This window comes from Sebastes fasciatus, chromosome 22, assembly GCF_043250625.1.
Source record: "Sebastes fasciatus isolate fSebFas1 chromosome 22, fSebFas1.pri, whole genome shotgun sequence".
NCBI classification, from domain to species: Eukaryota; Metazoa; Chordata; class Actinopteri; order Perciformes; family Sebastidae; genus Sebastes; species Sebastes fasciatus.
The window spans coordinates 22,551,710-22,575,888 of record NC_133816.1 but is presented as its reverse complement, the minus strand read 5'-3'; the positions used below and the strand labels follow the sequence as shown (position 1 = coordinate 22,575,888).

Below are 24,179 nucleotides of genomic sequence, written 5' to 3'. Positions count from 1 at the left end.
ATGCTCTTAATTTCTGTTTAATAATGCTCTTAATTTCTGTTTAATAATGCACTTAATTTCTGTTTAATAACGCACTTAATTTCTGTTAATAACGCACTTAATTTCTGTTAATAACGCACTTAATTTCTGTTTAATAATGCTCTTAATTTCTGTTTAATAATGCTCTTAATTTCTGTTTAATAATGCACTTAATTTCTGTTAATAACGCACTTAATTTCTGTTAATAACACTCTTCATCTCTGTTTTGCTGAAGCTAACTGTCAAATCAATATCGTTATTTTTTGTAGCCTTCTTTGCAACCTTCTCTACCACTTCATTTCCTTTGACCCCTATGTGTGCTGGTATCCATACACATATTACTGTTAAGACCCATCATTTGAATTCTGTATAATGTTTATTTCAATCAAGCTGTCTGGTCTGCTGTCTGAATGACTGAACTGTAAACTAACTAGTGATGAACTTGAGTCTGAGCAGATGATTGCTCTCAATGGTCTGTCCTCCTCTCTCCACTGCACTGTGAACAGTATTGAGAGCATTTCTCCTGTAAACTGATGAATCATCACCGACCCTTTTCCCTACTTGGATATGAAACTCTGGTTCAATAAATGCAACTCCTATTTTACTAACTAAACTCTTTGATGCATCTGTGTAGATCTGAATGTAACCATGGTAACTATCAATATATGCCTGTATGGTCTGTGTACTGTTGGACTAATGTTTGATTGATCTATTTCAAATTCTTTTGCTTTCTGGATCACTGTCCATCCAAAGCTTTCTGTTTCCTTCTTTTCTTTTTCCCAACAATGTTTTAAAGTGTCTTGTGTTGGATGATCTTGATTATGGACCTGTAAATGAACCCAGTAGCTAAGTCATAGCTGTATCCTTCTCATTTCTAATGGCATTTCTCCCATTTCTACCTGTAATGCTGCTATTGGAGGCGTTCTAAATGCACCTGTACATCGTCTCAGAGCCTGATATTGTATGGTATCCAACGTTTTTAAAGACGTGTTCTTCCTTTTCTAAAGCCGCTCTGATATTTAAATATATATCCTTTACTTTCTATATAATAGTTCAACCTTTCATTTATCATTTTCTCCATTATTTTACAGATGTTTGATGTTAAAACAGCTGGTCTATAGTTCCCTGGTTTGGGTATTGGCACTATCACAGCCTCCTTCCAGATTTCTGGCAGCTTCCCACCCTCCCAAACTTTATTATACAGCTCTACTGAAATATCCTTCGATGATTCACTTCGATGGTTTAACATTGTATAACTACTCTGATCTTTGCCTGGTGTTGATACCTTGGTTTTCTTGAGACAACGGTTCAGTTCTTCTTTTGTAAATTGCTTGTTTAATAGGTCGTCGGTGTCTTCCTCCTGCTCTAATAGTTCTTTATTCTCTGCTATTGTACTTTCTCTTCCTACTTTTCCTTCTTTCTCCTCATCTCTCACTGCTGTTGTATCTCCATCAGTTATTACTGGATGGTGGGCAGGTCTATGCCTCACCTCTACCGTGAAGCAGGTCGCTCCGACTTACAACAATGGAGAATATTATTGAGTATGAATTCGTACACTAACAGTACTTTCATAAGAAACCCGGAAGTTATGTTTGCACAATAAGTGAGACAAGATTTGTCCCAATTCCAACACCGCCCCCCGACTTTAACTTTCAGCAGTTCACTACAGTAACAGAGTGTTTCTGCCACTACGAGCATTTCTAAGTCCCAGCAATGACATCTGGGATTTTTTATTAAAACTTCTAGAGTAATGGTTTACAAACATATACACAGTGTTATTCATCATATTGACATTACAAATAATGTGATTTAATAAAGTTTATGGAGAATTTTATGGGTCCAAACATCACTTTTTCTTCATGTCCCTCAACTGTGGTCTCAATGTGGAGATACATAAAATGAGCTAATTCAATTATAATATGACATTATTTCAAATGGAACTGTTTCATATTCATATTACTTTACACCATATTAATATTATTTATTTGTTTACTAATCATTTATATAATTGTTTCATCTATGGTAAAGTCATTAGACATTAGAATTACAATATCTGTCATAAAAAACAACATATTTTATATTTTATGTTGATGAAGATTGACATCTGTTGTTACTGTCTACATCTTTCAGGGTGTAGAGAAAATGTTTTTATATCAATATTTACAATGATTCACAAGGCTTGATGAAAATGAATTTAAATGTCTTCAAAATATTATAGAAATTAAAAATAGAAAATTAAAAAAATGAACATTACTGTAAAGTTGCAGTCAGGACATTTAGTAAAAGAATAAGTGATGAAAAACATAAAAATATAAACATGTTACACATTAAAATCTTAAAAACTCTAAAGGGCCATACTGAAGGAATCACTACATTTATATGAATGAACACATTATAAAGTTAAGGTAACTTTGAAAGGTAACAATATCATCAGTAAACAGAGGACATAAAACACTTGATTGATAACAGCTGGAGGGAAAACTGAACCAACTTACAGCTAAATCTTAATGATGAACTCTTCATTCAGTGATGATGAGTTAAGGTTAGGTATTGACCTCTAATGGTGGAGGTTAGGATAGGTCTTGGAGGTTACCTTCTAGACACGACCTTATCTCAGCACTGGAGGTTGTCGCTTGGTTAGACGTGACGGGTTGTTCCTCTGAGGATCTTATTGGCTGTACGGCTGTATAGATGTTTCCTCTATTACCAGTAGATTTATGATGGAAGGCAAATTAGAGTCCAGCACAGAGAACCAGTAGAGCTGCTGTCAGTACAACGTAGAGGCCGATCCTTCCCCGACTCTCTGGTTGTGAGCTCATTATTGGACTCTCTGGTTGTGAGCTCATTGTTGGTCTCAGAGGTTTGGGCTCATCAGCAGCTGCTGTAAAGGACAGAAAATAAAATGTGTGTGATTGTCTGAAGTGGAACCATTTTACTGAAACAGGAAACTAAATAAATCCAGCAGACTGACAAAAGAAAGACTAAATATGATCCTAGTCTTCGTCAGCGGTACCCATGACGTACGTTTTACTGCGTCTGGTAGTCGCTTTCAGTCCAAAATGGCGGAAGCGTAGCTCTGCTGCTGGGAGCTGACGTTGTAATGGAACGACCAGTTGACTTTCACTTCTTAGTAATATGTGTTCTTTGGTACAGCTCCAGCAGGGATGAAGCTGAGACTACTTTATACTAACCAGTATGACCCCTGCAGCATGCTAACATGCTAAACTAAGATGTGTTTAGCACTAGCAGGGCTGTAGACTCTTAGTCTGGTTTCACTGACTGACTTCTACTGAATCAACTCACCTGTGACCTTGAGTTGACATATCTTGTAGCTCCCACCATCACCTGTGAGCATGTCACACATGTACACACCAGAGTCATTAATCCTGAGTCTGGACATGTGAAGTCTGATTCGTCCGTCTCTGAGGACGTCTTTGTCCCACCGGACTCGTCCTGTAAACTGTTCATCCTGAGACTCTGGGGACTCAACACCTTCATGGAGATGAAACAGGACTGAGGTCTTGAGATCAGCAAATAGTCGACAGTTGATATAAAGTGAGTTGGGGGAACTGCTGGTTCTGGGTGGGAACATCCACTCCAGTGTGATGTCGTGGTTCTCCTCTGCCTGATAGGAGGTCTGTGTCACATTCACTACAAATGCTCCTGTAGAGGAGACAGAGAGGGAAAGTGAGCAGCAGACAAACTGACAACTTGAACATGTCAAACTCCATCTAGAGATGTTTGTCTGAAAGTGTATTTAGTGTTTGTGGATAATAAAGTGAAGGTCAACTAACCAGAGACACAGGAGGTCAGACTGAGGAGCAGCAGGATGCTGCAGATCATCTTCATCCTGTGAGAGGAGACAGAAACACATCAGATACAAGTTCAGTTATTACAGGTAGAACAGAGACAATCTACAGTCTGTCTTTAGTCCTCACAGGACTTCTTCCTCTGTGCTACTGATTACACATGACTGACCAGTGGACTGACACCAAGACAGGAACACTAATGTACTTCTGACACAAGATGGAGCCACTTTAGTAGATTAGATTTTTACAACTGAGGAAGAACAGGAAGTATGATGTGCTTTGAGATCAACAGAGACTCAGGCTGTATTCATACTATACTAGTAGTACGTACTGATTTGGCCAAAATATAGTATGTAGTATGCAGTACGTGTACAGAGAATTGATTTCAACATACTGCTGCTGGTTTACAAAGCACTAAATGGTTTAGGGCCAAAATATATTTCTGATCTTCTGCTGTGTTATGAACCATCCAGACCTCTCAGGTCATCTGGATCAGGTCTGCTTAGTGTCCCCAGAGTCTCAACTAAACATGCAGAAGCAGCGTTCAGTTTTTATGCATCAAATATTTGGAACAAGCTCCCAGAAACCTGCAGGACCGCTACAACTCTGAGTTCTTTTAAAACAAAGCTTAAAACGTTCCTTTTTGCTGCTGCCTTTAATTAAACCAGATAATGATCTGATACTTCACTAGAGCTTTTACTCTTTTGTGTTTGATTCTATTTTAGCTTCTATCCTAGCTTTTATTTTTAGCTTGTTTTTATTTTCTAATCTTTAAAGGGACTATTTGTAACTTTTTAAGCGTATAAATGTAGCGGGTCGGGACACATGCGCGCTCGCTGCCTCTCCTCCTCTGCCTGCTTGCCATCACTCAGACAGCGCGCGCGTTCTCGTTCAGCTCGCTCCACCTCTAGACGTGAATGCGCGCTCACTCCACACTGCAGAAGAGTTAGTTTAGCTCTGAGAATATCTAGTGAACGTTCAGTGGATGTTTGTGCAGAAATAACTGCTGCAGCTCCTCCAGACCAACAGAGGTTGTCCGTGTCTTGTGAAGTGACGGGGCTCCGCAGAGAGAAACGTTATCGTTTCCGAACAAAGCTCCGGTGTCTCCCCTGTTCCCTCCGGCCGCGGTCGGGAGGCTGAGGCAGGAAAAGCTGCGGGCGGAGAGAGCAGGGAGACACGCTGCAGAGCCCCGCTGCCTCAGCCTGCACTTAGGCAGGAAAAGCCAACACTAGGATCAGATCTAAATCATGTTCATGGAGAGACCTTCGTCTGGTCAGCTAACATTACTGCCAAGCAGCTGAAATATAGAGTGATATTTTGGTTTTAGCTGACATGTGTCTCCTCACTGTTTTGAGCGATGCTCGTTCATGTCTATTTAGAGCGAGCAAGCGCGAGCTCGACGCTGACTTTCGTTGATTTCATGGCCACAGGTGTCGCTGTTAAGAAGCATTTCTGAAAGTTACAAATAGTCCCTTTAATGTTTTAATGTTTTAATGTTTTTATAACTGTTTTAATTATGTCTTAATGTTCTTTTGCACTTTGTCGCAATGTTCTTGAATGTTTCTGTAAATCACTTTGATTTGCCCTGTTGTTGAAATGTGCTCTACAAATAAAGCTGCCTTGCCTTGCGAACAAAAGCAAAATCTCCAGTATGCCAAAAATACCTGGATGTTGCACTGATTTGGAAAAATTCTCCAGAATGCATCAGACCAGTCTATCTCGTCTACTGTATCCTACAAAGCAAAGCGCTGGAACAGCACAGTCTACGGTTACATCACTAAATTCACTTCTGAAAGTTTTTGAGGCGAGAAATCAACTGTGTAGATTATTAATATTGGCAGGTTTACGAAGTTAGATGGCGAATCGAACATTTGTTCCACCGTTGTCGGAGTTTAGAAGCTCCACAGAATACCGTGACAGCCAGCAAGCGCCTGCCCGGGTCGCTGCCAGCAAGCCGGGTAGTCACGCTCAGAGACCGCTATGAGCTGCTGGAGCTCTCTAGAGACCGGTCTGTAGACGAGAGGCTTTGATTTCCTTGTTGACGGATAGTTTGTTTAAATATCACAACACAGATGTCCATTATAAATTAACAGGAACCTGTGTTTATCTGCCTTTTTGGAGTTAAAAAGCTCCACAATCGTCCGCGGGCGTAGCTCGCTGGAGAGCCGGCCAGTGACGCTCACAGAGCGGCTACAGAGCAGCAGAGTGGCGAGGGAAGAGGAGAGAGAAGAGGAGAGGAAAGAGCAGCCTCTGACGGAGCAGAGAGATTCCTGCTGAGACAACATGACACTTCTTAACATTTCTCTAATATCTGTAAAGAGATCAGTCCTCTGTTCTGTTTCTGTAAGTGAAAAAGCAGTTTGAGTAAACGTTGTGGATGAATATTTTATATTTCCCGTCTCTCCTCGTTGATGATCCTGTTTGTCTTATTTCACTATGAGCTGTTAGAATAAATAGTTTAAACCTGCAGTATCTTATAAAGTAAACAAGCAGAACATAAACAACTAAATCAAACTTGTATTTTGATAATATTGTAATAGTGCTACGAGTTAGTTTTTTTGTCCAGTGCTTTAAGAGCTGGTTTAAAGGCTAAAGGCTCGTCTAGCATACAAATACATCACTTTAACCGTCACATACTGCATACTACTGAGGAGCACAGTATGCGGTTTCGAATACAGCCTCAGACTCTCACCAAACAACCGACTCCTCATTAGATCAAATCGTCAATAAAATGTCATCAGACTAATCTATACTCGTCTCCGATGATTGTTGTTTTATTCCTGTTATTGTGTGGACTATTTAAAGGCTGTATTATCTGTGATCATCATGCATTAATGGTTTAACCTCCATGTTGTATGTTTCTGTAGTCAGAGTAGGGGGTTAGAGAGGAAAACTATCTCACCAACTAGATTTCTCCTCGATGGTTAACAAAGTAGGACACTACTAGGACACTACTAGGACACTACTAGGACACCAATAGGACTCTACTAGGACACTACTAGGACACCACGAGGACACCACTAGGACACCACTAGGACACCACTAGGACACCACGAGGACACCACTAGGACACCACTAGGACACCAATAGGACACCACTAGGACACTACTAGGACAGTACTAGGACACCAGTAGGACACTACTAGGACACCACTAGGACACTACTAGGACACCACTAGGACACCACTAGGACACTACTAGGACACCACTAGGACACCACTAGGACACTACTAGGACACCACTAGGACAATACTAGGACACTACTAGGACACCACTAGGACACTACTAGGACACCACTAGGACACCACTAGGACACCACTAGGACACCAATAGGACACTACTAGGACACAACGAAGACACTACTAGGACACCACTAGGACACTACTAGGACACCACTAGGACACCACTAGGACACCACTAGGACACCACTAGGACACTACTAGGACACCACTAGGACACTACTAGTTTGTTGATTTGTTGTCTATTTATTTCACTTCATGTCTCTATTCGTTCCTGGTCAGCCACTAAATATAAAACAGTCCAAATTATTCTCAACACATTTCTTCACAGAAAAAAACAAAAAAACATAAACATGATTAATATAATATATCAACTATCTGTATTTCTACATTACCTTGAATCTCTTCTGTCACACCACAGGAACAAACTACGAGACTGCTGAGCAACAAGTAACGCTGCTGCTGGTGGTGTGGTTTCCTGTTTCCTGTTCATCTTTTGAGGTTAACTTCGTTTTTTCAGCTTCAGATACGCAGCAAACTGTTTCCTGTTCCAGTTCCAGCTGGTGGTTGAAGTCAAAATGATAAATACATGTTATAGTTCTTATATGTATAAATATACAACACTTTACAATCTAATGAACATTTCTACTGTTTTCTAGACTAGACAAGAGTCTATTTGATCCTCAATACAATCTATGTACTTTATGTTGTTGACGTCTGTATGACAATAAAGTAGAATAAATTATATAAATGTTACAGGTTCTGTGAGTTTCAATGTTTTCATGATTAACTCGGTTGTAAATCCCAGCATCTGGGGATTTCCATGGTGATGACTGGTGCTGCTTCAGCAGCGTTCATTTTCCCCTCCGTCGTCCTGTGATGTCATCGATGCTGTACACCAATCCTCACACCAACAAACACACACACATATATATATATATATATATATACATATATATATATATTTATATATGTATATATATATATACATATATATGTATATATATATATATATATATATATATACATATATATATATATACATATATATATTTATGTATATATGGCATGCCGTTCAGGAAATTATATATATAATGTGAAATTTGAGAATATTGAACTAACACTGAATATATTGAATGAATCTGAATATATGGTTTTGTGTTTTGGGTCATTATCCGTACAGATGTTGGTGCTGCTAGACGTTTGTGTCAGTATGAGCGAGTCAGCAGTAAATCTAGTATCAGCAATCCTAAATAATGAGGAGATAATTAACATCCTGGTGAATGTGTGTATCACGAGCCAAAATAATACTGGTAAACATATTCAACACCGTTCTACAGATGAAGAGTTTATTCACTTTTGCATCGTGGAAGAGTAATGCAGAACTGAACTAGTTCAATAAAGTTGGAAAAATATTGACAGATTTGAACTTCCCAGATCAATAACTCATAAAGGAAATGTAGTTTAAACACCAACGAGGGCTCTTTCTAACCGTAGTGAGGTAGACAACCAGCTACAAGCTCATTTTAAATCACAACCAGCCTTTAGTCCTCTGAGCTGGACACATAACAAATACATCCATGGTCTGTATGTGCAGCCGGCTGTGAGACGAGAGGTCAGGGACCGTCCACAAAGTGTAACGCCGAAAAGACTTGCTACAAAAATATTCAATAACTTCACTATTATACAGCGTAGAGATACCAAAATCACTTCACACATCCTCAGCGGTCTCTTCCTGGGTATACTACAACGCTTAGTTTGGAAAAATGTGCTTTTACATAATTTTGGTGTATTTATAATGGGAACATATTAAATGCACTTTGTCATGGACAAGTCTACAGACAGACAGACAGACAGACAGACAGACAGACAGGCAGACAGGCAGGCAGACAGGCAGGCAGACAGGCAGGCAGACAGACAGACAGACAGGCAGACAGACAGACAGGCAGACAGGCAGAGCAGCACATTTTACAAAGGAAGAAACTACATTTTTATATTAGACAAATACAAAGAAGTTAAACTCTTAATCCAGACTAAAAGTAACACAGTTGAAGCTGCTAAATGCAGGAAGAACAGCTGGTAAAAGAAAAAACTCCAGATGTGTGAATGTGTAAATTAACAGACTTATTAATTTAATGGAACACTCAAAAGTCAGATAAACTCTCCTAGATATAAACAGCTTTTAAAAGTATAACGAAGGACAGGATTATACCTAACCATGCCCAGTAATAACAATACGGCGTGTATGACTATTTGAACCTTCTTTCAGTTGCCCCCCCCCCTCCCTCTCAGGAGATGTGAAACAGACTCGAGGAAGTAAAAAAGCGGCAAACACCCACAGTCAGCTGTCCTTCTGCATCTGTCAGTTTCCATCTGCATGAGTCTAACTTCTTCATTTGTGTGTAATATTATAACATGATTTGCGCACTGAGCTCTGATTGGTCAGTGCCAAAAGAGGAAGTATTTGGTTACTTGTGAAATTCACAAGATGCAACCTCATTTTCAGAAACACTGCTGTACTTCCCCTCTAAAATAACACATACAATTACTACTTTATAATATTATGACTTTATTCTCATAATACTACGACTTTGTTTCTTGTAAATTTATGACTTTATTCTCAAAATCTCATATATTTTTTGTTTCCCTCTCCCTGTGACCCTAATACTAAGTAGGATTTCTCTCTAGGGTGCTGTAGCTTTAGTCCAACTTCTTACAGTGTGAAGAAGCTTCCTGCTTTTGAAACACTAAATGTAACCAGAAAGGAAAGATCAAGGTCATGTGTATTTAAAGCTACTAGTACATAACAACAGTGCATTTTCTTCTGATGATTCAATGCATGACTTTTGAGTGTTTTCATAGTGAAGTATTAGTACTTTTAAATAAATAAATTGTTATAAGCTGGCAAGAGTAGACCCAATATGCAGCACACAGAACACACAAGTAAAGTTGAATGTAAATTTATTAAAGAACAAAAATGAATCTTAATCATAATCTGGGAGTCGGTAGGGGGGCTGGTCAAAGGGGCTCGGAGTGTCCAGTCCTGGGGAGTTGATCCTAGTGTGGACCGGCAGGAACACAAGGAAAAACAGGCAGGATCAGTCAAGGCTACAGGTAACATCAAAAACAAGTTCCAAAAGCTTAGATAACAAAATAAAATAAAATGAAATATGGATAAAACAAAATGAAAAAAAACAAAACAATGGATAAAATAAATAAATAAATGAAAAATAAAGAAAACTTTACAAAAGCCAACATAACTGGGCAAAGATCAATATATCATGTGACTGTGTACAGTGTCTGTGCTTGAGAGGGGTGGCTGGCTGTCAGTCAGGGTGCAAATCAAATTAAGGCAAGATTAAAAAAGAATAAGATAAAATAAAGTAAAATTGATAGTTCTGGTGGATTGTTTTGGAGTATTATGTAGAGGGGTGTTCAGGTGGCCCGTTGTCCTTCATGGATTAACTGGGTCATGGAAGGTTATGGATGGCTCTCTGTATAGATCTCTGGGTGAGGTGGAGGATGGAAGGAATCCCAGGGCTGATATACTGCAGTGGTTGTGAATTGATTGGATGATCCTCATCAGGTGCGCCAGCCCGAGAGGAGGAGGAGGAGGAGGAGGAAGAGGAGGAGGAAGGAAGCTCACGCCCACCTGCACCTCCACACACACAAAGGGTGAATGCCAAAGCTCTTAATTGCATCCCTGTTTCCCTCACTTGCGTCTCATCCTTGCGTCTTAGTCCCTCCCACCAGGGAAGCATGGAGAGACGCAAGGAAACCATGCGAGGAGAGAGGAAACGAGGAAATACGATTTAAGCGACATGGGACGGTCGTTTCCTCTGAAGCGTCACGTGAAGCGACGTCCGTTTCTGATGACAGCAGCAGCTGATCACATCTGGATCAGCTGTCAGTCAGCTTTAACAGCTGTTTGTGTCTGAACTGTACTAATACTAATAAAGACAAGTGCAAGTTGTAGTCTGTATTCATACTGTGGACTGAGTCCTGCTTAGAGGACCAGGAACCATCTCTACTGGATCAATAACTTTATATTATTTATTCATTATTAGAGTCTGTAGTTATTGATATTCTGATTGTGAGTTAATTATTTCATAACCCAGAATATGACTGTGGTGTGTTTTGAACACTGGACATTATTTATTAGGCTAAAGGGAAAATGTAAATGATGTAACTCATATCAAACCAGATGTTCAGGAATCATCAGCCTCATGTGACTGAATGGAAATGAGGATAAATGATGTAAAAGGTGTTTGTTGCTGACAGACAGACTCTCCTTTTCTCTCTGACTTTAATAGTTTCATTAATAAAAGTTAACAGGGAAAATAACAGATCATGAAAATAAAAAACATTCTAATAAATGAAAGTTATTTTAAGTCAGTTCATCAGGTTTTATAAACCCCTCTGACTGTCAGGCTGCTTCACTGACGGTGTGAGAAGGAGAGCTACTGCAGGTCCTTCTGCTGCTGTTCAGAGCTTCAGTTAACACACATTATAACTAGATGGTGAATCAGAAGACAACTAAAATATAAAACCTTTAATCTGTGATCTGTCTTCACTCCGGTATAAAACTCAGTGATGTTGAGAGGTAAAGTTATCAGATCAGTCTGATCGGCAGCAGCGTCCAATCAGTAACTGATGAGGGAGTCAACACAGGAGACTAAATGGCAGGAAACACAGAGAAACACTGGGAAAAACTGGGTAGGAGTCTGATATACAACATAAATGAGCTGAATTCTTCTACCACCTCTGGCTACAGTAATAATCTACAGATGTTTATGTCTCAGGATCAATAAACACTACATCATAACTGATGTATTTATGACACTGAAACCTCAGAAGATGCGTTTAAAGTCCTGAATGTAGTCATGTGACCTGCCTTCCTGTTATGGCTACTGTTGGCATCTAGTGTCTGACAGCCAGAGAGCCAGTAGAGGCTGATTGATTGATCAATAATTCCACCATTTCACAGAGTAAAAATATTATAAAAATAATGATTTGATTTATAATGACCACCACTTTACATACAGTAAAAAATAAATAAAAAATGTTAAATGCATTAATAAATACACGCAAATATAAAACAAATTAATTAATTGATAAAAAATAAATGCAAAAATAAATAAATTTGAAAATGAATACAAATAAATACATAAATAAATAAAAGAGAAATAATACAAGGATTAATTAATTAAATTAAAACAGAATAATTAATATTATATTTGCTGTATCCTCTGTCATCTGGATCCTACATTTCCCATAATCCAATTTATTATAGAAAAGACATTTTTTATTTTTATTTTAATTTTTTATTCCAGAGCCACAGAAGACATAAGATCTATAAGCATTACAGGACACTGAGGAGTCTGATATACAACATAAATGAGCTGAATTCTTCTACCACCTCTGGCTACAGTAATAATCTACGTCTCAGGATCAATAAACACTACATCATAACTGATGTATTTATGACACTGAAACCTCAGAAGATGTGTTTAAAGTCCTGAATGTGTTTGTTATTGGAAGCTTTGAAGACCTAAAGGGACCCACATCATCACTGCAGATTCATCTCCTTGTTCCACACTTGATAAACAGACTTCCTCTTTGTCTGTGAGGAAAACACGCAGCAACTAATATCAACGACAAAGCGTTAAAACAAAGTGCAAACTATGAGTTCTGTCAACTAAAAATCACAATACATCTGAAGATCAAATCCTGCAGGAGGTTGGCTGGTTTATCTGATGTGTTTGTCTGTTTGTCAGCCACATGTTGACAGCAGTAAATACCGGCTAACACAGTTTAAATACACAGTTAAAACACAAAAGGTGAATGATAGCCACAGGATGTTTTAACTACTTATGTGTTAGAAGACGAGCGAGCAGCTCTCTGTGTTTCTGTCACATGGGCTCTTTTCTGTTGTGTCAGATGGGCGTTTACATTCAACAAACGAGGGTACTTTCTCAAATAATTTGGTATTTGGCCAGTAAACTGCAGTGATTCATGTAGTCATGTGACCTGACATCCTGTTATTGCTACTGTTGGCATCTAGTGTCTGACAGCCAGAGAGCCAGTAGAGCAGATTGATTGATCAATAATTCCACCATTTCACAGAGAAAAAATATTGTAAAAATAATGATTTAATTAATATTACCAACAATGTACATAGAGTAAAAATATTATAAAAATAATGATTTGATTAATAATGACCACCACTTTACATACAGTAAAAAATAAATAAAAAATGTTAAATGCATTAATAAATACACGCAAATATAAAACAAATTAATTAATTGATAAAAAATAAATGCAAAAATAAATACATTTTAAAATGAATACAAATAAATACATAAATAAATAAAAGAGAAATAATACAAGGATTAATTAATTAAATTAAAACAGAATAATTAATATTATATTTGCTGTATCCTCTGTCATCTGGATCCTACATTTCCCATAATCCAATTTATTATAGAAAAGACGTTTTTTATTTTTATTTTAATTTTTTATTCCAGAGCCACAGAAGACATAAGATCTATAAGCATTACAGGATGAGTAGTACTCCTCTTGACGAGTAAACTAAACTTCCTTCAGTGTGATTTTAATATCACACACAGGTGGGATATGAAAAGTGACTTTTATTGATATTTAATCATGATAAAGTTGACATTGATTATCAGATTGAATGACTGACTTCACTTTGTGAGGCAGATCAGAAAATTACATTCTTTGAGATAAATCTAGAGATACATGTTAACATGACATCTAGTGGTCTTTTTCAGTACTACAAGTTTAATAGCAGCTTTTTCCCTCAGAACAATTAATCACATCCTTAATATAATATCCTTAAATATGTTCAACAAAGAGGCAAAACAAACAGATAGATATGAGACGTGAAGCTCGATGGTTTCATTAGTATTAATATTAGTTGTCCAACAACGTAATCTTTTATCTGCAGGCTCATATTTGAATGAAGCAACACAGACAGGAGCTCTGGGCTAAATCTCTTTATTTGATTTGAATACACACCAGTCATTGCTCACATAAAAGGGATTTGAATTCTGTCAAATGGTCATTTTAATGGACGAATACAATGACCTTCACATAACCTTGTGTCTCTTCTGTCCTACAGGACCAAACTACGAGACTCTGCTGAGCAACAACCAACCGTGGAAGCCAACTGAGAAATGAGAAATTGCATCTGTCTACTCTGCTGCTCCTCCTCCTCCTCCTCCTCCTCCTCTTCCTCCTCCTCCTCCTCCTCCTCCTCTTCCTCCTCCTCCTCCTCCTCCTCCTCCTCCTCAGGTTGAATATGATTATAAATTATTGATCCCCAGGGAAAATTGAGATACGTTTTGCTCCCCATCTCGATTATATATAATATTTAATATTCAGTGGTTATCAGCAAACAAACAGGCTGTTGAGCAGTGAAGAAAGGAACACAGGAAAATACTGGTGTCATCTGGTGCACAGATTTATTCTGGTATAGAAATTCATACAAAAATATTAAAATATAGAATATTCACTCACTGATATCAAACAGTTTCTACCACACATTATTCCAATCTGAATATCTTTAATACACCTGGAACGGTTTGAATGCTTGGCCTGTGTTGTTGCTGTGTTGTTTCCTGAGTCAACCCGGAAACACCGGTGAAATACACTTTAGACAAATAATCATTAGAACAACTTAAAATAAACTTAGCTCAAAGAAATATTAATTACATCTTAACATAAACTTAACACAAATAAATATCAACAAGAACAACTTAATATAAACTTAACTCAAACTGATATTCATTAGAACAACTTAAAGAACGTGTAAAGCAAAAAAAATATGCATTCTGGGTTTGTCACACCACAGAACAATGTGTTACTAACCACATGATTAAAAAAAACGCCAAGTATCCAAAATTAGCTTTAAAAATCATGTAAAAATCAACCTGAAACCTCTCTTAGTAAAACAAGTCAGTGATGAAAATGACAATTACTGTGGTGGGACTTGAACCCATGATCACATTAACATGAGACTCACGCTCTACTGACTGATCTAATCAACATAACTTATGTCAATATTCTGGGTTTGTATTTCGTCTTTCAAAAAACATGTTTGTGAAGATGGATGGAGTTATGTTAAGGATGGCTCCAGTGCATCATCGAGCCATGATTTCAACCCCGCCTAAAAAATCCTGAACACAAAACTGGCCAAAAACATTCATCGGTCTAACTCCACATCCAGTACTACAATGTTCACAGTCTTTGCAACATGTTTTCAGTCATCATTTCCAACATTTATTATGAGTTTAGAAACAAAACTCTGAATTTCCTTCACACGGCTTTTAAGATAAACTGAACTCAAACTAATATTCATTAGAACAACTTGAAGTTGCTACTTTGGTTACCTGCTGGGATGTTTGATGTGCCATTGAGAAACTGGTGTTTTCTGTGCACATGGTATAAAACAGAACTGCTTTGTCTGATTTATGCTTCTGATTCAACTGTTTCCACTGACCCATTGGAATTTCTCTGAAGATGTAGCGCTCCACATTTACGCCGAAAGTGAATGAATAAAAGGCAACAAGCAGCCAGCACAACTGCTGCTGTCAGTCCCAGTCCAGAGTAGAGGCCGATCCATCCCCGACTTGTTGCGTCGTGTCCCTTAGGTCCGGGCCAATTCTTCGCTGCTGTAAAGAGACCAAACAAATCTGCGTCATTCAGGTGAAGAAGCTGCTGAATTGAATCAGTTCAGAAAGTTCTCCTGTAATCAACTCACCAGTGACATTGAGGCAGCATTCACGGAAACTGACATACGGATCTATGATCACTTGGCACACGTAGACGCCCGAGTCATCAGCCCTGAGTCTGGACATGTGAAGTCTGAGTCGTCCTTCTCTGAGGACGTCTTTATCACACCGGACTCGTCCTGTAAACTGTTCATCCTGATACTCTGGGTCCTCAACACCTTTATGGAGATGAAACAGGACGGAGGGCCTGTCATCAGTAAACATCTCACAATATACTATATAAGAGTCGAGGGGTCTGTTGATTAGATTTGAGAAGATCCATTCCATGGTGATGTTGTGGTTCTCCTCGGCCTCGTAGGACGTCCCGGTAAATGCTCCTGTAGAGGAGACAGAGAGGGAAAGTGAGGAGCAGACAAACTGACAACTTGAACATGTCAAACTCCATCTGTGGACAGTTTAGTGATCACGGTCTTTTCAATTATTAGTTCAACCGATACCTATTTATAACAAAGCTAAATTCTTGAGTGTTTTTGGGAGGTCACCAAAATCTAATCAGTTCATCCTCGAGTTCAAGTGGAAGTTTGTGCCAAATTTGAAGAAATTCCCTCACGGTGTTCCTGAGATATCAGGAGAATGAGATGGACCATAGACTGTGTATAAGAAGTAGACGTAGTCCCCGTGACGTCACCCATTGGTTGGTGGACAGCAGTTTTGAAGCCTCGAGTTCGGCCTTCATGGTTTTTGACCGTCGCCTTCTTGATTTTTGGGCATCTCCATTTTGGTTTTTGGCTTTTTCCATCTTGTCTTTTGGTTTTTAGCCATTGCCTTTTTGGCTTTTTGCCGTCGTAATCTTGTTTTTTGGTATTTGGCTTTTGCCATCTTGTTTTTTGTATCTGTATGTCGCCATCGTGTTTTTTGGCAACCAGAAGTGACACGAGAGGGTGGAGCTAAGTACAACTGAATGCTGAATACGTCCTTTTTAGATTAATGTTACAATTAACTTTAATGAACTGAAAACACACTGTGAAAGGGTTAAAGTTGTAAGACGAAAACGCGGACAACTCCCAGACCGGACAACGCCGTGGTAGCGACCTGTCAATGACAAGGTAGCCCCGCCCTAAAGCATCCCCTGCTTTATGGTCTATCTGATTCTAAATGGGACCATAATTCACTAAATGAACATCATGCTGTATTGAAGAAGACTTGAAACTAGCGATTGAGACCATAAACTCATGTTTACAATGTTTACTGAGGTAATAAATCAAGTGAGAAGTAGACTCATTTTCTCATTGACTTCTATACAATCAGACTTCTTTTAGCACCCAGAGGAGTCGCCCCCTGCTGGCTGTTAGAGAGAATAAGGCACTTCAACATTGGCTTCACTTTTCAGAACCGGAGGTTGCTGCCTAGGACGAACGGACAACGTGAAAACATAATGTCTCTGACCATGGCGTCATGTCGTGGAGGCACAAAAAAGTAATGCATGAAAAGTAAAAAAAGTCTGAAAGTGTATTTAGTGTTTGTGGATAATAAAGTGAAAGTAAACTAACCAGAGACACAGGAGGTCAGACTGAGGAGCAGCAGGATGCTGCAGATCACCTTCTCCATATCTTCTCTGTATAAACAAAAGAATGAAATTCAGAGGGAAAATCATGCATAAATAAATACATACATTTAAAAATAAATATAAAATAAATAAAAATAAATGCAAGAATAAATAAATACCTTTAAAAATAAATTAATAAAAATAAATACATAAATAAATGAAAGGGACAATTAAACAGAAGTAAATAAATAAGGGAAGTAATACGAAGATAAATAATGAAGCAAATTAAAACAGAAATATAAATTTATGGCACATTTTTATCAAATAATTAATGGCTACATTAATGACTATTTATGACATTTATTAATTTATAGTCATTTATTTATTTATTTTTGCAGGTTCTGTCCTCCTAATTATGGGATATTAAGTGTAGATTGACAAGGAAAAAAATAATTCAAATGATTTCAGTATAAGGCTGAATCATCATACTTTATGAATGTACTGTAAGTTTTAAAACGATGAGGTCCTACCTGTTCATGTTTTTGTGCTCGGTGTCTGTCAGCTGTTCCAGGGAACCACGAATTCCTCCCCAAGTGCATCAACGAGGTCGAGCAAAAGAGGTTTCCCCACTAAACAACCTTCTGGTTGCATGACATCGATCAGATACAGGAAAGACCTGGAAAGAAAACACGTTGCTTTACTCTTTAATTCTCACTGTTAGAAACGGATTATTAACTTTCCATGAATTCCAAAGATACCACATGCATATTAACAGCTATCTGTACAAACAGTGATGTTGATGTCGATGGTATTCAGATAAAAACAGGAAGTAACAAAACACACATAGCTACACAGTCGACATCAAGATCACATCTGAACGCTGCTGACAACAAAACAGGGAAATGAATGATGGCGATTCTGTGTGCAGACTGATAAGAAAGTTCCTTTTCTTATTGACCTTTGAGTCGAGTTTGGAGTCACCACGCTTCGATGGTGACGTCAAAAATAACATTCCTAAAGTGAACTAGTGATGAGTCGCCCTCGCTTGCCCCCTGACCCCCACTAGGTGACTTCACGCCTGGGAAAAAAGTAAAGAAAAAGCACAAATAAAGCGTTTTTGTTTTACTTTAAAGCATGCAAACATGTTCTAGTAGAAACCCAAAATACAATAAGCACCTGAAAATAAGCAAAGTAAGTCCTTTTTAAACTACATTCATATTTGCATAATGATTCAAGGAGTTAAATTACTTTCTTTTTGCATTTTTTTCTGTAGTTAACTACTGAAACTACAAACAATTTTGGGCGATAAAAGGAAAGGAATGCCCTGGCACTGCATTCACCAGGAGGCCATCGCCATCGCAACTTCAAACTAGTGTCAAAATTCAGTTTTCCAGACAAAATTCAGAGTATTTGCGTACTTCATCTAGACAACACAGATAATGTATTTTAATAAAGATTGATTGCTCCATAGGTGATGTTTAAAATGCTTGATTTCCATTAACTGCAACAGTTCACGAGGAGAGAATTCAAAATACTGTCAAAAATACAGTTTTTGAGATAAAACTCTGAAATTTACCACCCTACATCTACAATGAGCTGAGAATGATGTCATTTATTTTCATGAGCATTGGAGCTTTATTTAGTGAGGATTTGCAGTAGCTGTGTACAGTAGGCATGAAACACACTTTACACTGAAACGTTTTGATGCACTGTCGGCTCGATATGCACCAATTTTGGTTTCGATTGAGCAAAAAATGAGGGAGGAGATTTAATACATTTTAGTGATGGATTTCATAATTCCTGCCACGCTGAGGCATGTACGGCTGATTTGTTAAGAATGTTCAAAGGTTTAAACTGTAGTTTGCTGACTGGACCAATGTGCAAAGTTTGGTTTATTTTCAGATTTCCTAGGAAGAAGAAGAAGAAGAAGAATATTGACTAAAACAAGAGCTTTTTCTAAGTAGCTTTAGTTAGCTCCTAGGGTTCTGTGGCTTTAGTCCAACTTCTTGCATCACTTGCTTTTGCATCACTAAGGCACTGGCAGCTCAAGGTCATGTCCTATCTTGCAAAAAAGAAAACGGATCAGTGAATCAGATCCGCCCAGGAGTTTTATCCATAACCCTGCTGACAAACAAACAAAATCATGCAATGTAATAACACACATTGGTATTAATATAGTGTATATACAAACACACTTATATAAACTCACAGGGGACTTTTTTCTGCTCTGCATTGCCTGCTTTTACTGTTTATAGCTACTAGTACATAACTTTTGAGTATTTTCACAGTGTATTAGTACTTTTAAATAAATAAATGAGCTGAATTCTTCTACTTCCTCTATACAGTAATGATCTATTTTGTCTCAGGATCAATAAACACTACATCATAACTGATGTATTTATGACACTGAAACCTCAGAAGATGCGTTTAAAGTCCTGACTGTGTTTGTTGTTGGAAGCTTTGAAGACCTAAAGGGACCCACATCATCACTGCAGATTCATCTCCTTGTTCCACACTTGATAAACAGACTTCCTCTTTTCCTGTGAGGAAAAACACGCAGCAACTAATATCAACGACAAAGCGTTAAAACAAAGTACAAACTATGAGTTCTGTCCTGTCACATATCAACTGAAAATCACAATACATCTGAAGATCAAATCCTGCAGGAGGTTGGCCTGTTATCTGATGTGTTTGTCTGTTTGTCAGCCACATGTTGCCAGCGGTAAATACCGGCTAACACAGTTTAAATACACAGTTTAAATACACATTAAAACACAAAAGGTGAATCTAACAGGATGTTTGAGTTACTTATGTGTTAGAAGACGAGCGAGCAGCTTTCTCTGTGTGTGTCTGTCACAGGGGCTCTTTTCTGTTGTGTCAGATGGGCGTTTACATTCAACAAACGAGAGTACTTTCTCAAATAATAGGGCATTTGGCCAGTAAACTGCAGCGAGTCATGTAGTCATGTGACCTGCCTTCCTGTTATGGCTACTGTTGTCATCTAGTGTCTGACAGCCAGAGAGCCAGTAGAGCAGATTGATTGATCAATAATTACCAACAATATACATAGAGTAAAAATATTATAAAAATAATGATAAATGCATTAATAAATACACGCATTTAAAAATAAATATAAAACGAATTAATGAATTGATAAACAAGAAATGCAAAAATAAATAAATTTAAAAATGAATACAAATAAATACATAAATAAATAAAAGAGAAATAATACAAGGATAAATTAATAAAGAAGCAAATTAAAACAGAATAATTAATATTATATTTGCTGTATCCTACGTCCTCTGGATCCTACATTTCCCATAATGCATTTCATTATAGAAAAGACATTTTTATTTATTTATTTATTTTTTTATTCCAGAGCCACAGAAGACATAAGATCTATAAGCATTACAGGATGAGTAGTACTCCTCTTGACGAGCAAACTAAACTTCCTTCAGTGTGATTTTAATATCACACACAGGTGGGATATGAAAAGTGACTTTTATTGATATTTAATCATAATAAAGTTGACATTGATTATTAGATAGAATGACTCAGACTTTTAGATCCGAAAATATCATTTTTTGAGATAAATCTAGAGATAAATGTTAACATGACATCTAGTGTTTTTTTTCAGTACTACAAGTTTAATAGCAGCTTTTTCCCTCAGAACAATTAATCAAATCCTTAATATAATATCCTTAAATATGTTCAACAAAGAGGCAAAACAAACAGATAGATATTAGACGTACAGCTCGATGGTTTCATTAGTATTAATATTAGTTGTCCAACAACGTAATCTTTTATCTGCAGGCTCATATTTGAATGAAGCAACACAGACAGGAGCTCTGGGCTAAATCTCTTTATTTGATTTGAATACACACCAGTCATTGCTCACATAAAAGGGATTTGACTTCTGTCAAATGTTCATTTTAATGGAGAAATACAATGAGTTACATTTGCATTGTGAAAGTGGAAACTGGCATAGATGTCAGCTCAAATAAATCATCAGTGATTTATTTACTCTTCTGTTTAGTCTTTTTTAATTATTATTTATTTATGTATTTATTTTTTATGTATTTATTAATTTTTGCATATTTTTTATTCATTTATTTATTTTAGCATTTATTTTTAAATGTGTATATTTATTTATGTATTTATGCATTTACACCATGACACACGTTACACATGTTGAGTGACAGCCCTTCATTTGTATAATGAGGCAAAAATGCATAAAGAAATGTAAAAAGAAATGTGTAAGGAAATTTATAAAGAAAAGAATACAGACATAAATAAGTGTAGGGAAATAAAAAAAAAGAGTGAAATGTGAAGGGAAAAATTATGTAGAAAATAAATAAATAAATGCATAAACACATGAATAAATGCAAACAATTGAAAATAAATATAAAATAGATAAAAATAAATAAAAAAATGAATAAAAAATGAAGGCAGAAATAATTAAATCCATTTAAAAATAAATAAAAATATATACATAAATAAACAAAAGGGGAAATTTAACAGTAGAGTAAATAAATAAGGGAATTAATACAAAGATAATTAAATAATGAAGCAAATTTTATTTTTGCTACATTTAATGACATTTATTTATGTATTGAGTAATTTATTTATTTAGATTTTGGAAGGTTCCGTCCTCCATACTGCTACACTTGCTATGTGGCAAAAGTGAAATCAAAACTTAAGCAACACGTTCTAACACTTTGTAAACCTGAATAAAACACAAACAAAAAGGCTTCTTTAAGTTTATGCAACAAAACCACTCAGTTAAGTTTTGAAAGTTTTAAAATAACTATGTTTCAAAAGTGTAAAACTTAACACTTGTGAACACAAAGAAGGGAAAAGTGGAGGAAGGCAGGTTCAGATAAGAGTCCAGCGTCAGATAACAGGGGATCAGAAGCTGGAAAGCAAAGGCACAAAGCAACAATGACAAAGAAGGGCCGGTTATATACTGCAGGGCTGATGAGGGAAAGTGGGAACAGGTGAGCAGGTGAAAGAGAGAGTCAGGAGAAAACTCTGGGGACATCTGGTGGATGGATGGAGAATGGCAAGTCCAGAGAGTTCCTTGGAAATGCATGGTGGGCCTGGAGGGAAGTGAGACTTGCCTGGAGAATGAGTAAAATAATAACATGGTCACATGGTCTAAATGTGCCTTAAGGTGGTGCTTTTATCAATATTCTGACAGGTGACAGGAATCAGAATAAAAGTGTGAAATTAGAGGCTAAAATAAAGGTTGTCTCCTCAGTTGGAGTGCCCACAGCACATGGAAAGAACATTTCCCTTCAACACGACATTATATTATTAGTATAATGATTAATACTGGTTTTGTGCGGTGAAGAAAGTTTGTTAATGTGGGATGAAACCGGATCACCCGGAGTAAACCCATAACACATTTATTAACATGTTTTTAAGAAAGTTTGCTGGTGTGGGAGGAAACCGGAGCACCCTAAGTAAACCCATAACAAATTAACACTATTTTAAGAAAGTTTATTGGTGTGGGAGGAAACCGGAGCACCCGGAGTAAACCCATAACACATTTGTTAAAATTTTTTAAGAAAGTTTTTTGACCCCAACAGTTGCAACATGTTAAAAATACATTAAATTTCACTAATTCACTTTTGCTTTTTGTCTCAATGTGAGTATAGTATTCTATTGTTTTACAATAATATTAAATAGTATTATTTATCTATACAATAATATTATAGTATTTTTCATAAATGTTGTAATATTTATCAAATAAGTTAATAAGAGTTTCGTTTGTTTATGCGTATAGGACGTACAAAATGCCTACTTTGAGTCAATGTGCAGATGTCTCCATATTTCTGTGTTTCAGTGTTACAATTTGTACTTTTAGATGATTTATTCACTGTATGACAAACAATAATTGCTTAGTATTTGCCAATGGACCATTACAATAATAAGATTACATTAATATGAAATAATTAAATTAAATGATGTTAGTCTTTTTAAACGGTTATAGCACTTTTCCAAACCATGCCGATGCCATATGATTGTGTTTGTAGAAAAACAGAACTGGTGTGTCGACACTGCTAATGTTTGTAAATGTTATAAAGTAGAACTTTTGGTGAAAAGTTGTTTGCTTTCATTAAAAAATGACCATCTTTGAAGCTTTTGTGTGTCTCCGTGTCTCCGTGTGGTGTTAATGTCTAGGATGAATGATCTATACAGTCGTACAGCCTGTGGAAGGAAAAGCAGAACTGGACATTTGCCTACTGAGGTTTACAGTATAAAGTTTCAAAAGATAAACATAAATATGATATCTGTAATGACTTAATGACATGCAAAAGAAAGTTCATCTTCATATGTAAATGCACACCAAACGCATGCACTCGCACACAAGCCTCCATATATATATAGAGAGAGAGAGGAATCCAGTTTGGAGAAACAGCAGACAGAAGATCAACAAGAAACGCTACTGAAAAGTGAGTTTTTTTAAAAACGTATTGTTTCTTTGTGTCTGTAAAAGAAAAAGAAAATCATAATATTACACTTATATTTACATAATTTAGCAGCATTAAAACTCTTTCTCATGTCATTTAATATCACTTTGAGCAGTCACTTTATGATGTCTCATCTATTTTGTCATTTTGTCCTCATCCATTTCTATTTTTTGTCTCCTCTCCTCCTCATAACACCTGAAACAGTTATGTCCTCCAACTCCTCGTCCTCCTCTAACGCCTCCTCCTCTAATTCCTCCTTCTATGCCGACTGCTTTAACTACAGATCCAGCGTTTTCATCTTCACAACCTTCTCCGTCACCAACATCCTCCTCATCC

General features: G+C 37.1%; 2 protein-coding genes and 1 long non-coding RNA gene across 4 annotated transcripts; all 3 read right to left on the bottom strand.

The window, feature by feature from the left end:
- Window positions 1–1,711: 1,711 nt before the first annotated feature.
- LOC141760297 (programmed cell death 1 ligand 1-like) lies at window positions 1,712–7,606 on the bottom strand. 2 transcript variants are annotated; one of them, XM_074622966.1, is made up of 4 exons: window positions 7,461–7,606; window positions 3,813–3,868; window positions 3,391–3,681; window positions 1,712–2,899 (listed from the first exon to the last, which is right to left on the bottom strand). In XM_074622966.1, the coding sequence occupies exons 1-4, from the start codon at window positions 7,556–7,558 to the stop codon at window positions 2,751–2,753; spliced, it is 594 nt and encodes a 197-aa protein (XP_074479067.1). In that variant the 5' UTR covers window positions 7,559–7,606; the 3' UTR covers window positions 1,712–2,750. The 2 variants fall into 2 exon arrangements, with proteins under 2 accessions (XP_074479067.1, XP_074479066.1); XM_074622965.1 differs by having other exon boundaries at window positions 3,322–3,681; window positions 7,461–7,605.
- A 681-nt stretch (window positions 7,607–8,287) lies between these two features.
- LOC141760844 (uncharacterized) lies at window positions 8,288–9,505 on the bottom strand. Its single transcript, XR_012592464.1, has 2 exons — window positions 8,985–9,505; window positions 8,288–8,900 (listed from the first exon to the last, which is right to left on the bottom strand). It is a non-coding gene; the product is annotated as an uncharacterized LOC141760844 (long non-coding RNA).
- Window positions 9,506–14,534: 5,029 nt separating this feature from the next.
- Window positions 14,535–18,037, bottom strand: LOC141760298 (uncharacterized). Its single transcript, XM_074622967.1, has 4 exons — window positions 17,898–18,037; window positions 17,372–17,436; window positions 15,851–16,198; window positions 14,535–15,761 (listed from the first exon to the last, which is right to left on the bottom strand). The coding sequence occupies exons 1-4, from the start codon at window positions 17,903–17,905 to the stop codon at window positions 15,559–15,561; spliced, it is 624 nt and encodes a 207-aa protein (XP_074479068.1). The 5' UTR covers window positions 17,906–18,037; the 3' UTR covers window positions 14,535–15,558.
- Window positions 18,038–24,179: the final 6,142 nt, after the last annotated feature.

Excerpts from the sequence above, each read along its gene's own strand:
- LOC141760298 (XM_074622967.1), bottom strand. Across the intron at positions 16,199-17,371 it reads TCTGACCTCCTGTGTCTCTG|GAGCATTTACCGGGACGTCC; the intron begins GTTAGTTTACTT and ends TCTCCTCTACAG. Across the intron at positions 15,762-15,850 it reads ATGCTGCCTCAATGTCACTG|CAGCGAAGAATTGGCCCGGA; the intron begins GTGAGTTGATTA and ends GTCTCTTTACAG.
- LOC141760297 (XM_074622965.1), bottom strand. The coding sequence starts at position 7,558 with ATGAACAGGAAACAGGAAACCACACCACCAGCAGCAGCGTTACTTGTT. Across the intron at positions 3,682-3,812 it reads TCTGACCTCCTGTGTCTCTG|GAGCATTTGTAGTGAATGTG; the intron begins GTTAGTTGACCT and ends TCTCCTCTACAG. Across the intron at positions 2,900-3,321 it reads ATGTCAACTCAAGGTCACAG|CAGCTGCTGATGAGCCCAAA; the intron begins GTGAGTTGATTC and ends TGTCCTTTACAG.